Source organism: Manis javanica, chromosome 8 (assembly GCF_040802235.1).
Source record: "Manis javanica isolate MJ-LG chromosome 8, MJ_LKY, whole genome shotgun sequence".
NCBI classification, from domain to species: domain Eukaryota; kingdom Metazoa; phylum Chordata; class Mammalia; order Pholidota; family Manidae; genus Manis; species Manis javanica.
The window spans coordinates 47,381,337-47,394,832 of record NC_133163.1 but is presented as its reverse complement, the minus strand read 5'-3'; the positions used below and the strand labels follow the sequence as shown (position 1 = coordinate 47,394,832).

Sequence of the window (13,496 nt, the reverse complement as noted above, 5' to 3'; positions counted from 1 at the left end):
AAAGTTACAAATACAATGCAAAAAATTTTGTTTTCCCCTGAGCCATTTGGGAATAGGTTGCCAAACAGTACCCTATCACCTCCTAATAGCTTAATGTGTAATTCCCTAAAAGTAAAAACATTCCTCTACACAATCATAGTATAATCATTAGAATTAGGAAGTTAACATTGATACAGTACTACCTTCTACTCCTCAGATCCCATTTAAGTTTTGCACATGACCCCAATAATGTCCTGTTTAGCAAAGGGACCCAGTTCAGAGTCATGTTGCATTTGGTTGATCTGTCCTTAGACTTCCTTGACTGTCATCACCTTGACATTTTGGAAGATTATAGGCCATTTATTTTGTAGAATGTTGCTAAAATTGGGTTTTCTAATATTTCTGTTTTTTTTATTAAGGTATCATTGATATATACTCTTATGAAGGTATATATGAAAATATGCTCCACATCACTAATTATCAAGGAAATGCAAATTAAAACCACAATGATATACATTGTATTTACTACATTCACCCATAGTAGGAAGTCCCCCCAACACCCCATTGCAGTCACTGTCCATCAGTGTAGTAAGATGCCACAAAGTCACTACTTGTCTTCTCTATGCTACACCGTCTTCCCCATACACACCATGTGTACCAATCATAATGCCCCTCAATTCCCTTCTCCCACCCTCCCTGCCACCCACTTCCCCCACCCCTCCTCTTTGGTAACCGCTAGTCCCTTCTTGGAATCTATGAGTCTGCTGCTGTTTTGTTCCTTCAGTTTTGCTTTGTTGTTATACTCCACAAAAGAGGGAAATCTTTTGGTACTTGTCTTTCTCTGCCTGGCTTATTTCACTAAGCATAATACCCTCTAGTCCCATCCATATTCTTGCAAATGGTAGGATTTGTTTTCTTCTTATGGCTGAATAATATTCCATAGTGTGTATTTTCCACCTCTTCTTTATCCATTCATCTACTGATGGACACTTAGGTTGCTTCCATATCTCGGCTATTGTAAATAGTGCTGTGATAAACATAGGGGTGCATATGTCTTTTTGAATCTGGGATCTTGTTTTCTTCAGGTGAATTCCTAGGAGTGGAATTCCTGAGTCAAACGGTATTTCTGTTTTTAGTTTTTTGAGGAACCTCCATATTGCTTTCCACAAAGGTTGAACTAGCTTACATTCCCACCAGCAGTGTAGGAGGGTTTCCCTTTCTCTGCATCCTTGCCAGCATTTATTACTTCTTGTCTTCTGGATGTTGGCCATCCTAACTGGTGAGAGGTGGTATATCACCATGGTATTAATTTGCATTTCCTTGATAATTAGTGATGTGGAGCATCTTATCATGTGCCTCTTGGCCATCTGAATTTCTTCTTTGGAGAAGTCTCGTCATATCCTCCACCCATTTTTTAATTGCGTTATTTGGTTTTTGGGTGTTAAGGTATGTGAGCTCTTTATATATTTTGGATGTTAACCCCTTGTCAGATATGTCATTTATGAATATATTCTCCCATACTGTAGGATGCCTTTTTGTTCTATTAATGGTGTCCTTTTCTTTACAGAAGCTTTTTAGTCTGATGTAGTCCCATTTGTTCCTTTTTGCTTTTGTTTCCCTTGCCCCAAATATGTTCAGAAAAAAGTTGCTCATGTTTATATTCAAGAGATTTTTGCCCATGTTTTCTTCTAAGAGTTTTATGGTTTCATGACTTACATTCAGGTCTTTGATCCATTTCAAGTTTACTTTTGTGTATGGGGTTAGACAGTAATCCAGTTTCATTCTTTTGCATGTAGCTGTCCAGTTTTGCCAACACCAGTTGTTGAAGAGGCTGTCATTTTCCCATTGTATATCCATGGCTCCTTTATCATATATTAATTTACCATATATGCTTGGGTTTATATCTGGGCTCTCTATTCTGTGCCATTGATCTATGGGTCTGTTCTTGTGGCAGTACCAAATTGTCTTGATTACTGTGGCTTTGTAGTAGAGCTTGAAGTCAGGTAGCATAATTGCCCTAGCTTTATTCTTCCTTCTCAGGATTGCTTTGGCTATTTGGGGTCTTTTGTGGTTCCATATAAATTTTAGAACTATTTGTTCTAGTTTGTTGAAGAATGCCATTGGTATTTTGATAGGCATTGCCATTGAACCTGTAGATTGCTTTATGCAGGATGGCCATTTTGGCAATATTAATTTTTTCTATCCACGAGCATAGGATGTATTTCCATTTATTGGTGTCTTCTTTAATTTCTCTCATGAGTATCTTGGAGTTTTCAGGGTATAGGTCTTTCACCTCCTTGGTTAGGTTTATTCCTAGGTATTTTATTCTTTTTGATGCAATTGTGAATGGAATTATTTTACTGATTTCTCTTTCTGCTAGTTCATTATTAGTATATAGGAACAGATTTCTGTGTATTAATTTTGTATCCTGCAACTTTGCTGAATTCAGTTATTAGTTCTAGTAGTTATTAGTTCTAGTAGTTTTTTGGTGGATTCTTTAGAGTTTTCTATGTACAATATCATGTCATCTGCAAACAGTGACAGTTGAACTTCTTCCTTACCAATCTGGATGCCTTTTATTTCTTTGTGTTGTCTGATTGCCCTGGCTAGGACCTCCAGTACTCTGTTGAATAAAAGTGGGAGGGTGGGCATCCTTGTCTTGTTCCCAATCTCTGATTTTCCTTTATGATTAAATTCAGGTAATGAAAACATGGCATTAATATAGAATTGATGGAATATTCATCTCATTGCATTTATCAGTGGCATGTGATTTTAAATTGTCATTTATTACGTCATTACTTGATTAAGGTGGTGTCTTCCATGTTTCTTTGTGTAAAGTTATTTTTTGTCTCTTTAAGGTTAATAAATACTTGGGATTTTGCAGAAGGAACTTGAGACTATATAACTAGCCCATTCCTCATCAAACATTCTATTTTGTTTTAATTTATTATATCTATATGGACACATGGTTTCTTCATTTATTTAGTAGTTTATAATCTGCTGCTATCATCATTTATTTTGCCATAGACTAGAAACCTGGTACTGTGTTCTTTTTACATTCCTCCATCATTCTTTGAGTGTTTCCTTAGTGCTAGCCATAGAAAGACATTACAGAGTCCTCTTGTTATATCCCTGCCCTAGCCCTGTAATCATCCTTCTCCAAAGAGCACTAGTTCCTTTCAGAATAGTATTTAGAAAGCAGGATCTGGATGCTAGGTGTGCTCATTGCTGAAGTGTTGCCACTCCTGGTTCCTCTCGGAGGACAGAGAGAGAATACACACACACCCGCATGCATGCACATACACACCCTTTTGCATCTGTATTTTTTATGGTGTATATGTGTATATGTAAGCACCAGTTCACACCAATACTACCAGCTCCTATCCCAAACCCAGAATTCAGTCTAGTTTTCTATGTTTAATATTTGTATCTCCCTTTACTGACAATGGGGATCCTGTCTCCCCTTATCAGTATTTGTTCAACTCCCCTGTAAGGAACCAAGCTCTCACTCCACAACGTCTCCTTCCTGACATGGGTGCTTTCACAACCCACTAGGGCTTCCATACTCCTCACCAGTCTGACCCCATCCAGATGTTCTCACTCTTATGACATCCCACTGTGGGCCCCTGATCTAGTGTGGATCTACCTTGCTTTGTCCCACCCAATGCCTTTAAGACTGAATTGTCCATGAAGAAGGAGGTGGAGGCCCCATTTACTCTTAAACCCATACCAGTATGGCTTTCACTTCTACCATTCCACTGAAGCTTCTCTCATAAGGTCACCAGTGACTCCAGATTGCTGAACCTAATAGTCAATTCTCAGTTTTCATCTTATTTGACCTTTTGGCAGCATTTAACATGGTTGAGGATTCCTTGTGCCTTGAAGCATTTTCTTCAGTTTGCACTCAGTGCTCCCCATTCTCACAGGCTACTCCTTCTTAGTTTCCTTTGCTGGTTCCTCTTAGGCTCCCCAGCCTCTTACACTGAAGTATTCCAGGGTTCAGTCCTTGTTCCTGTCTTCTCCATCTAAGTGCACTCTCTTTGTGATCTTGCTCATTCCATAGGATTTATGTACCATCTAAGGCCTCAATACCCATGTTTATAGCTCTAATCTAGATCTCTCTCCCAAATTCCAGTGTTGTTTTCTCAAATGTTTTAATATCAAACTATGTAAAACTGAATTCCTGGTTTTCGCCCACAAAACCTCTCCCTGCAACCTTAACCAGCTGAAGTAATAACAATTCCATCTTTCCATTTTCTCATTCTAAAGACTTCGGCTTATCTTTAATTTTTCTGGTTTTTTCACACCCTATCTTTAATCCATCAGAAAATTATGGTGATTCCACATACAAATGCTGTTTATCTAGAATTACAACACTTTGCACAATCTATACTGCTATTACTCTAAACTACTGCCACTTCTCACTTGAATTGTAGCAATAGTCTTTAGGGCAGTCTCTACCACTACCCCTGATTCCCGCAAAGTCCTGTTCTCAGTACAGCATTCAGAGTGTTCCTTTCTAACATAAGTCAGGGGCTCTCCATTTCTTACTGTATCCTTCATTCTGTACATTTTTACCCCAAAATTAATTTCTCAGTTATGTCCAACTATTGCAACCTGTTTTCCACCTACTCCACATATACATACTTTCAGTACCTTTTTGCCCTGCTTTACTTTTCATTTCCTTATAAAGTTCACTACCTTCTAATATTCTCTATAGCTATTTATTATACTCTATTTCTGTCCTCTCTATTCCCCCACTCAAATCCTGTATAAGCAGTCTGATTTTGCTGTGCATTGGTATAGTCTGATTTTTGTTTGTTTACTTGGGATTTCTTGAGTTACTTGAACCTGTGGGTTCTTTGTTTTCATCAGCCAACTCCTTTTCAGCCACTATATCTTCAAATATTTTTTATTTCCTCTCTTCCACCACAATCTCTCTCTTTTCCTGCAGAGACTCCAATTATATGTATATTTGACCTCTTGAAGTTGTCTCCCAGCTCAGTGTATCAGTCTATTTTCTCTCTGTGCTGACAGAGAGTTCTTCTTTTGGAGAGTTCCTATTGTTGTCTTCACATTCACTAATATTTTCTTCTGTGGTATTTAATCTGCAGCTAATTCCTTCCAGTATATTTTTATCTCTAGAGATCTGATTTGAGTCTTTTAAATATCTTCCATGTCTCTTTTTATCATCTTCTTGGCTATGACATTTACAATAGCTGTTTTAATAGCATCCTTATCTCCTAATTTTATCATCTGTGCCCATTCTGGATCATTTTCTTTGGATTACTTTTTCTCCTCAAGTGGGAGGGGGATTTTTTTTCCTACTTAATTGCATGCTTGGATTTTTTTTCTTATTGGATTCTAGACATTGTGAATTTCATTTTGTAGCATACTCAACTTTTTTGTATTCTTTTAAATATTTTAGGGTTTTGTTCTGGGAGCAACTAAGTTACTTAGAAAGATTTTTATCTATTCAAGGCTTACTCTTAAACTTTGAGAGGTGGATTCACAGCAGCCTTTAATATAGACCAATTTGACACCACTATTGAATCAATACCCTTTTTAGGACTCTACTCAATACCCTATGTGTTATAAGGTCTTTCTACTCTAGCCAGTGGAGACACAAACGATTCCAGGCCTGTGTTATCACCAGGGATTATTTCACTTGATCCTTTTGAAATTCTCTGCTTAACTCTAAGCAGTTTTCTCCCACATATGCACTGATGGTATTCAGCTAAAGATTCAAAAGGAATCCTCTGGAGGATTCCAGAGCATGTACATGTGTGTATGCTGTCTCTTTCTCTGTAGCTCTGTATCTCTGTTATCTCTGTAGCTCTTCTCTGTTAATCTCTCCTCAACTCAGGGATATTCCTAAACTCTGTTTGGGTAGTCTCTCCCTTGCTATGGGTTTCTACCCTTTTCAAGCTGCTGGAGCAATCATGGGGCTTATCTTGTCTCTCTTCTCTCAGGGATCACTGTCCTGTGCTGCCTGTTACCTAATGTTTAAAAACCATTTGTTCATGTATTTTTTTCTAGTTTTTAAGTCAAAGCAGGGGGGTTTAATTGGTTCTTATTATTCAATCATAGTCTGAATTAGAAGTCTACAGAATCTTGTTTATTTTGTTTCTTGATTATTCCAAGCATCCAGAACTGTGCCTGACATATTAGGTACTCAGTAAATAATAGTTTAATGGAATATTTGTTGAATAAGATTATGTTTGAGAAATCCTTCAGCAAACATTTGAGTGTCTGCTGTGTGCTGGGCACTGATTATACAGTGATGAATTGTCTTTTATATAGACACTGTGTGCAGAATGTTAGCAGGATAGTCAGAAAGCAAGGGGATTTGCCAGACAAAGTATTGCTCTGACTCATTGTAAAGTAAGTGGCAAGGATTACACTATGAGTTAGAAAGGAAGAGCAATCAAAAAGATTAAGTCTACAAGCTGTGAGACCTAGGGCAAACACCTGTCTAATGAAGCCTCAACCTCACTTATTTAAGATGAGGATAGCAGTAGCTTGTAACCCATAACATTGTTGTAAGGATTAAATAAGATAGTGTGTGTAAAGTGGTTAACACAGTTCTGACATATAACAATGGCAGATAAATATTTGTAATTATTCTAATTACTACTAGGGTTCTGACATTGTGTTGGATCATCACCCACAGGAGATTGAAATCTCCTTCAGAAAACAAGATAAAACATGTAATATATTTTGAGACAGAAAATATTCAGAATCAAGTGTTTAACTATAAGATGTGAGTAACTCTAAGCTATCAGTTTTACTGAGTATAGCACTTTTTGCATTGTAAAGATTTTAGAAACCTCCACATATTTGTATGTGAACATTGCAAGTGAGTAGGGATGGTGCAGGATCTCTTCCTAACAAGTGGGTCTTAGATATTACTGTGGTCCAGTCTACTGCCTGCAACTAAGCTCCTGTTTGGTGTAATAATTACTATGTCTCAAGCAAGTAAAAGGCGCACACACAAAAAGTAATTGAGATTCATTCTGAAAGGCTGTCCTTTGCTTTCATTTAGAGGAGCTGAGACAAGAACAAGCTGTTCCCTTTCATTCTGTCATAGCAGCTTTTCATAAAGATGCACAGAGAATTTCAATTTCAGCCTTTGGAACTAGCCCTGCATTTGAGTAGTTTGTATATAGATGGCTCTGGTTTAATAGCAAAACATCAAGTTCAAGTTATTTTTCTGTCATGTGTTTTGCTATATGACATTGAATACCTCATGCAATCTGCTGAGTCTTAATTTTCCACCTATAAAAGGAGGATAACACTTTCTACCTTGGATTATTGTATAGACCAGAATAGAAAACTTAACTCAATATTTGGAACCAAATAGAAACACAATAAAAGTATTTTTACAATCAATACAGTGCCAATTAATGAGTTTTACTCTAAGCCAAAAACTATAACAAAGAAGGTCATTATATAATGATGAAGGGATCAATTCATCAGAATAAATAACATTCATAAATATATATGCACCCAATATTAGAGCACCTAAATATATTAAGTAAATATTACCTAACCTGAGGGAGAACTAGATAACTGTAAAATAATAGTAGGGGACTTCAGTAGCCCACTTTCAACAATCAATAGATCACCCAGACAGTAGGTCAGTGAGGAAACACTGGATATGAATTACACTTTAGCCTAAAAGGACCTAACAGACATATTCAGAACATTCTTTCCAACAGCAGCAGTATTATACACATTCTTCTCAAGAACCCTCCCAAACTCATCTTACAAGGCCAGCATTACTCCACTACCAAAGCCAGGTAAGGATACTACAAGAAAAGAAAACTACAGGCCAATATCTCTGATTAATACAGATACAAAAGTTCTCTACAAGACATTAGCAAATTGAATTCAACTGCACATTAAAAGTATCATATACCACAATTAAGTAGAATTTATCCCTAGAATACAAGAACAATATATACAAATCAGTAACTGTGCTACATCATGTTAATAGAATGGAAGATTTAAAAAATCTTATGGTCATCTCAGTAAGTGCAGAACAAAACACTTAACAAAGTACATTTTTTCATGATAAAAACTCTCAACAAATTGGGCATAGAAAGAACCTACCTCAACACAATAAAAGCCATATATGACAAGCCCACAGCTACCATCATACTCAGTGGTGAAAGACTGAAAGCTTTTCCTCTAAGATCAGAAACAAGATAAGGGTACCAACTATCACCACTCCTACTCAACAAAATACTAGAAATCCTAGCCAGAGCAATCAGTCAAGAAAAAAATTAAAAGTATCTAAATCAGAAAGGAGGAAGTAAAACTACAACTGTTTGAAAATAATATGATCTTGAATATCCTAAAGATTTCACCCGAAGAACTGTTAGAAATCAACAATCAATGAAGTAGCAGGATACAAAATCAACACACAGAAATCAGTTGTGTCTCTAATCACTGACAATGAAATAGCTGAAAACAGAAACAAAGAAAATCTCATTGACAAGAGCATCAAAAACAATATACTTAGGAATAAACTTATCCAATGATGTGAAAAAATCTGGACACTGAAAACTATTAGACTTTGATTAAAGAAATTGAGGAAGCCACAAATAAATGGAAAGATATCCTGGGTTCATGGATCAGAAGAATTAATGTTATTTAAATGGCCATACTATCCAAAGGCATCTGCAGATTCAATCCAATCTCTATCAAAACTCTAGAGGTATTTTTCAAAAAAATAGAAAAACAATCATAAAATTCATATGGAACCACAAAAAACCCTGAATAGTCAAAGTGTCCTGAGAAAGAACAAAGCTGGAGGTATCACACTTCTTGATTCAAACAATATCACAAAACTATAATACTAAAAACAGTGTAGCATAAAATTAGACTCATAGACCAATAGAATAGAATAGAGCCAAGAAATAATTAATAATTAAATAACATTTAAAAAGGAAGCCAAGAATACTCAATAGGGAAAAGATAGTCTCATTAATAAATTGTGTTGGGAAAACTGGATAATCACATATAAAAGAATGAAACTGGAATCATATCTTATACCACTCACAAGAATTAACTCCAAGTGAATCAAAGATTTATGTATAAGACCTGCAATTGTGAAACTCCTAGAAGAAAATATAAGGGGTAAGCTCTTTGACATTGGTCTTGGCAATTTCTTGAATATGATGCCAAAAGCACATGCAACAAAAGCAAAAATAATTAAGTGTGGCTACATGAAACTAAAAAGCTAGTGCACAGCAAAAGAAACAGTCAACAAAATGAAAACACAAAATATTTAGTGGAAGAAAATATTTGCAAACCATATAAGTGATAAGGGGATACTATCCAAACTACATAAAGAACTCATACAACTCAATAGTTAAAAAGGCAATCTGATTTTTAAAATGGGCAGAGGAACTGAGTAGACATTTTTCCAAAGAAGATATATGAATGGCCAACAGGTACATGAAAACAAGTATGCTCAACATCACTAATCAGGGAAATGCAAATAAAAACCAAAATAAGATATCACTTCACACTTGTTAGAATGTCTTTTATCAAAACGACAAGTGATGACCAGTGTTGGTGAGGATGTGGAGAAAGGGGAAATTTTGTACACTGTTAGTGGAAAGGTATATTGTTACAGCCACTATGGGAAACAGTATGGAGCTATTGAGGACAAAGAATTAATAATAGAACTACCATATGATCCAGCATTCTACTACTGGGTATATATGCAAAGGAAATAAATGAAAACAGGATCTTCAAGAGGTATCTGCATGCCCATATTCACTGCAGCATAATTCACAATAGCCAAGATAAGGAATAACCTAGATGTTCATTGATGGAGGAATGGATAAAGATGTGTTTTATATATACAATGGAATATTATTCACCATGCGAAAGAAGGAAATCTTGCTATGTGCAACAACACAGATGGACCTCGAGGGCATTGTGCTAAGTGAGATAAGTCAGACATAAAGGAATATGCTGTATTATCTCACTTATCAGAATCTAAAAAGCCTAACTCATAGAAACAGAGAATAAAATGGTGGCTTCTATGGGCTGTGTGGTGAGGAAAATGGAACAATGTCAGTCAGAGGCCACAAACTTCCAATTATAAGATGAATAAATTCTGAGGATCTAGTGTACAGCATGGTGACTAGAGTTAACAATACTGTATTATGTACTTGAAAGTTGCTAAGAGAGTAGATCTTAAATATTCTCACCACACCAAAAAAAACACATAACTATTTGAGGTGTTGGATGTGTAACTAACCCTCCTGTGGTAATCATTTCACAATATAGAAGGACATCAAGTCATTACATTGCACACCTTAAACTCACACAATGTTCTATGTCAATTATATCTCAAGCTGGAAAAAAAGATGATTTTAAATTAGAAAAGCAAGAGTGACTTTAACACAAATAAACATACTGCACAGTGTCTTATAAAATATATGTCTACCTGGAACCTTAGAAGGTGATCTTAAATGGAATTAAAATATTTGTAGATATGATCAAGTTAAAATGAGGTCCTACTGATTAAGGTGGGCCCTGATCCAATAACTGATAGGTGGTAATTTGGTCACAAAGAGCAGAATGCCATGTGAGGACAAGAGACACATGAGAGAGGGCCATGTGAAGAGGAAGGCAGAGACTGGAGTGATGCATCTCCATGCCAAGGGACACCAAGGATGACTGCTGACCACCAGATTCTACTTGAGAAATACAGAACAGATGCTCCCTGGGCCTGCAGTAGGAAACAACCCTGCTGACACCTTGATTTTGAACTTCTAGCCTCTGGCACTGACTGTGAGATAATAATTTTCTGTTGTTTTGAATCACCCAGTTTGTGGCAATGTGTTCAGGAAGAGGAAGCTATCACACATTCTAATACTTACACTTCTCTATATCAGTCAGGGTAGACTAGGTTTTGTTGCAGTAACAAAAGGCCGTCTCCCCCTCTGTCATTCCTAAGGTCTTACAACAAAGGCATACTTCTTACACCCACCTCATGCCCCTCACAGATCAGGAGCCACTCCACACCATGTCACCATTGTCAGGAATCCTGGCCCGAAGTGACCCACATCATTTCTGCTCACATCTCATTAACTCGAGCAGTCCGGTGTCATTGTGTGGGTGTATATCATCCACCTGTAGGGAGGGCCAGTGAATCTTTCTGGCAATGATATGATCTACCCCACTCTTACAAAGGATCATCCTTTCAGTAGCTGCTTTGAGAGGCTATCTTAGTATTATAGTGATATTGAAAAATATTTGCAGTCATCTCCAGGACAGCTGTATTATGTCATGTAAGAAACTGACTCTTGACTTTACAGTTTTGATCCCAAATGGCATTCCTGAAGTGGATCATCCACCTACTACCAGATGTAGTTACAAAGAATTTTTAGTTTATTTCCCCAAATTAAACCACCCTCAAGTAGTGAAAATTTGTCATTGTCAAATTTCCTCCACTTCTGGAGGAAGGTACTCCAGACAGCTCCCAAGAAGGAGCTACAGAAATGTTGTGAAAAATGACAGCATCACTGAAATCTTTGACCGGCTTCCCACTGGAACTCCCTAAAGGTACAATGCTTGAGTAAAATAATATATATATGTATAATAAATTATAATGTACAATGATAAATATAATATAAATATAGAATATATGATATATAAAATTATGTGTTCATTATATATACACACATACACATAACTTCATATGTATATGTATATCCCTCGATTGTTGATGAAGGAATTCAACCTGGCAATAGGCATCCTAGCACAATTCTTGAAGCAGAGCTGCAAGTGCAGAATGATAATAATGGTGAGTCTGTGTGGAAAGCTCACCACGTGCTAGGCACTAAATGATTTATGTGGATTATCTCATTCAAACCTTGCTACCTGGGCTGGGACTGGGACAAGGCAAGTGAGGTAGCTGGGCACAGAATTCAAGGAGACACCCATCCCCGGAGCCATGCGAGGGTGGTTGATACTCGAAGGACCCTAGCAGGAGTGCCTGTTCCATGTGTGTCCCAGTGTGTCCTACGTGCCTCACTCGCACTAGCTCCAGACCCACTTGCAATAATCCTGCGGGGCCAAGAGCATCAGCTCCTTTCTTTGCAGGTAAGGAAACAAGGTTTATGGAAGTTAAGTATCTTGTTTCACTTTCGCATGAGCTAATAAGTGGTGGGGCAAGGATTTGAACGTGGACCCCAAAGCCTGAGCCTTGACTGCCTACACCTGTGTCAGTGCCGCGTCTAAGGTTCCGGTGGTTTTTTCTCCCTTCCAGGTGTCCAAGGCAGCTGCAGACTTGATGGCCTACTGTGAAGCGCATGCCAAGGAAGATCCCCTCCTGACCCCTGTTCCGGCTTCAGAGAACCCATTTAGAGAGAAGAAGTTTTTCTGTGCTATCCTTTAAGTCTTCACTAAGAGCCTGAAGAGCCTCAGCTCCTGGGACACTGATGTAGAGTTTTTAGCAAAGTGGGCGCCTTTCTAGTCCACAGCATTTAAAGAGAGAAAGGAGAACCATCCTGAAAACTCCAGGCTGTGCATGTTTAAAGAACTGGTCGGTCCCCTTTATGAGAATGAAGCTGATCTGCATCTTGAGTTAAGAGATCTGCTATCTGCAGAGCTGCCTGGAGGAGGGGAATATGTAAAGATAAAATCGGTGTCATTTCTTTTCTGCTTTACCTCCCCAAACCTTATGTTTCTGCTTTATATTTAAAAAAATAAAAATTAAAACAGACAGCTGTACTGAGCTGAGCTATGTATGACCTTCTTGGACTTAATATTGCCTTTAGAATACCCTTTGTAAGCTGAGTTGTCCAATGTGGCTGCAGTCTGGTTTAATCGGATTGATGTTTAGTCCTTGTGTCTTTTTCTGTTTTCCTTCTCCCTTCCCTGTCCTTCTTCTCATCCCAACTAGAGTAGTACAGGGATAAAACTGGATTTGTATGTAAGCCTGACCCCAAGGATGAGCACCCGAATGTTTAGGGAGCTGCTCCCCATGATTTACCCTCATGGTAAGAACAACAAAACATGTTGGTTGTCTGTGTTCTCTTCCCACAATCCCTAACATCTGTACATGATAGCTTTTATTCTGCAAGTAAAAGTAAACGTGTTGTAACTGGTGCTTTCATATTATTTGTGACCATTTTTGAGTAATACTGCATGAAAGTGGCCCTGTGTTACATCCATTCAGAAGTTTTGTTGTTTTACTGAAAGGCTTGGAGAAAGAATGAGAGAGAAAAGAGGCTGGAGAGGAAAAACCTCAGTACCTTGAAAACTGAAATTACTGCAGAGCCTTACCCATGCCTAAATACCTCCTAGTTAAGTGTGTAAACACCTCTTCAACATATTTTTCAGAATCCAAGGCATTTTGGTTTTATCCAGGATCCAGGGCAAGACAAGTACTGCCAAACAGAAGAGGGGAAGATTCATTGTTTGTTGGGAGGGTCTTGGGTGGTAGAGTAAGGGCAGATTCCCTTTTTCCCTAAATCATGGGAATTCCA

At 37.6% G+C, this 13,496-nt stretch overlaps 1 protein-coding gene across 2 annotated transcripts in view; it reads left to right on the top strand.

The window, feature by feature from the left end:
* Positions 1 to 13,128, top strand: part of GNG2 (G protein subunit gamma 2) — a 109,944-nt gene extending 96,816 nt beyond the window's left edge. For both annotated transcript variants that reach the window (XM_037016510.2, XM_073211244.1), the window contains one exon: positions 12,275 to 13,128. In XM_037016510.2, coding sequence (XP_036872405.1) covers positions 12,275 to 12,403 — 129 coding nt within the window. In that variant the 3' untranslated portion in view covers positions 12,404 to 13,128. The remainder of the gene's footprint in view (positions 1 to 12,274) is intronic.
* The last annotated feature ends 368 nt before the right edge of the window (positions 13,129 to 13,496 follow it).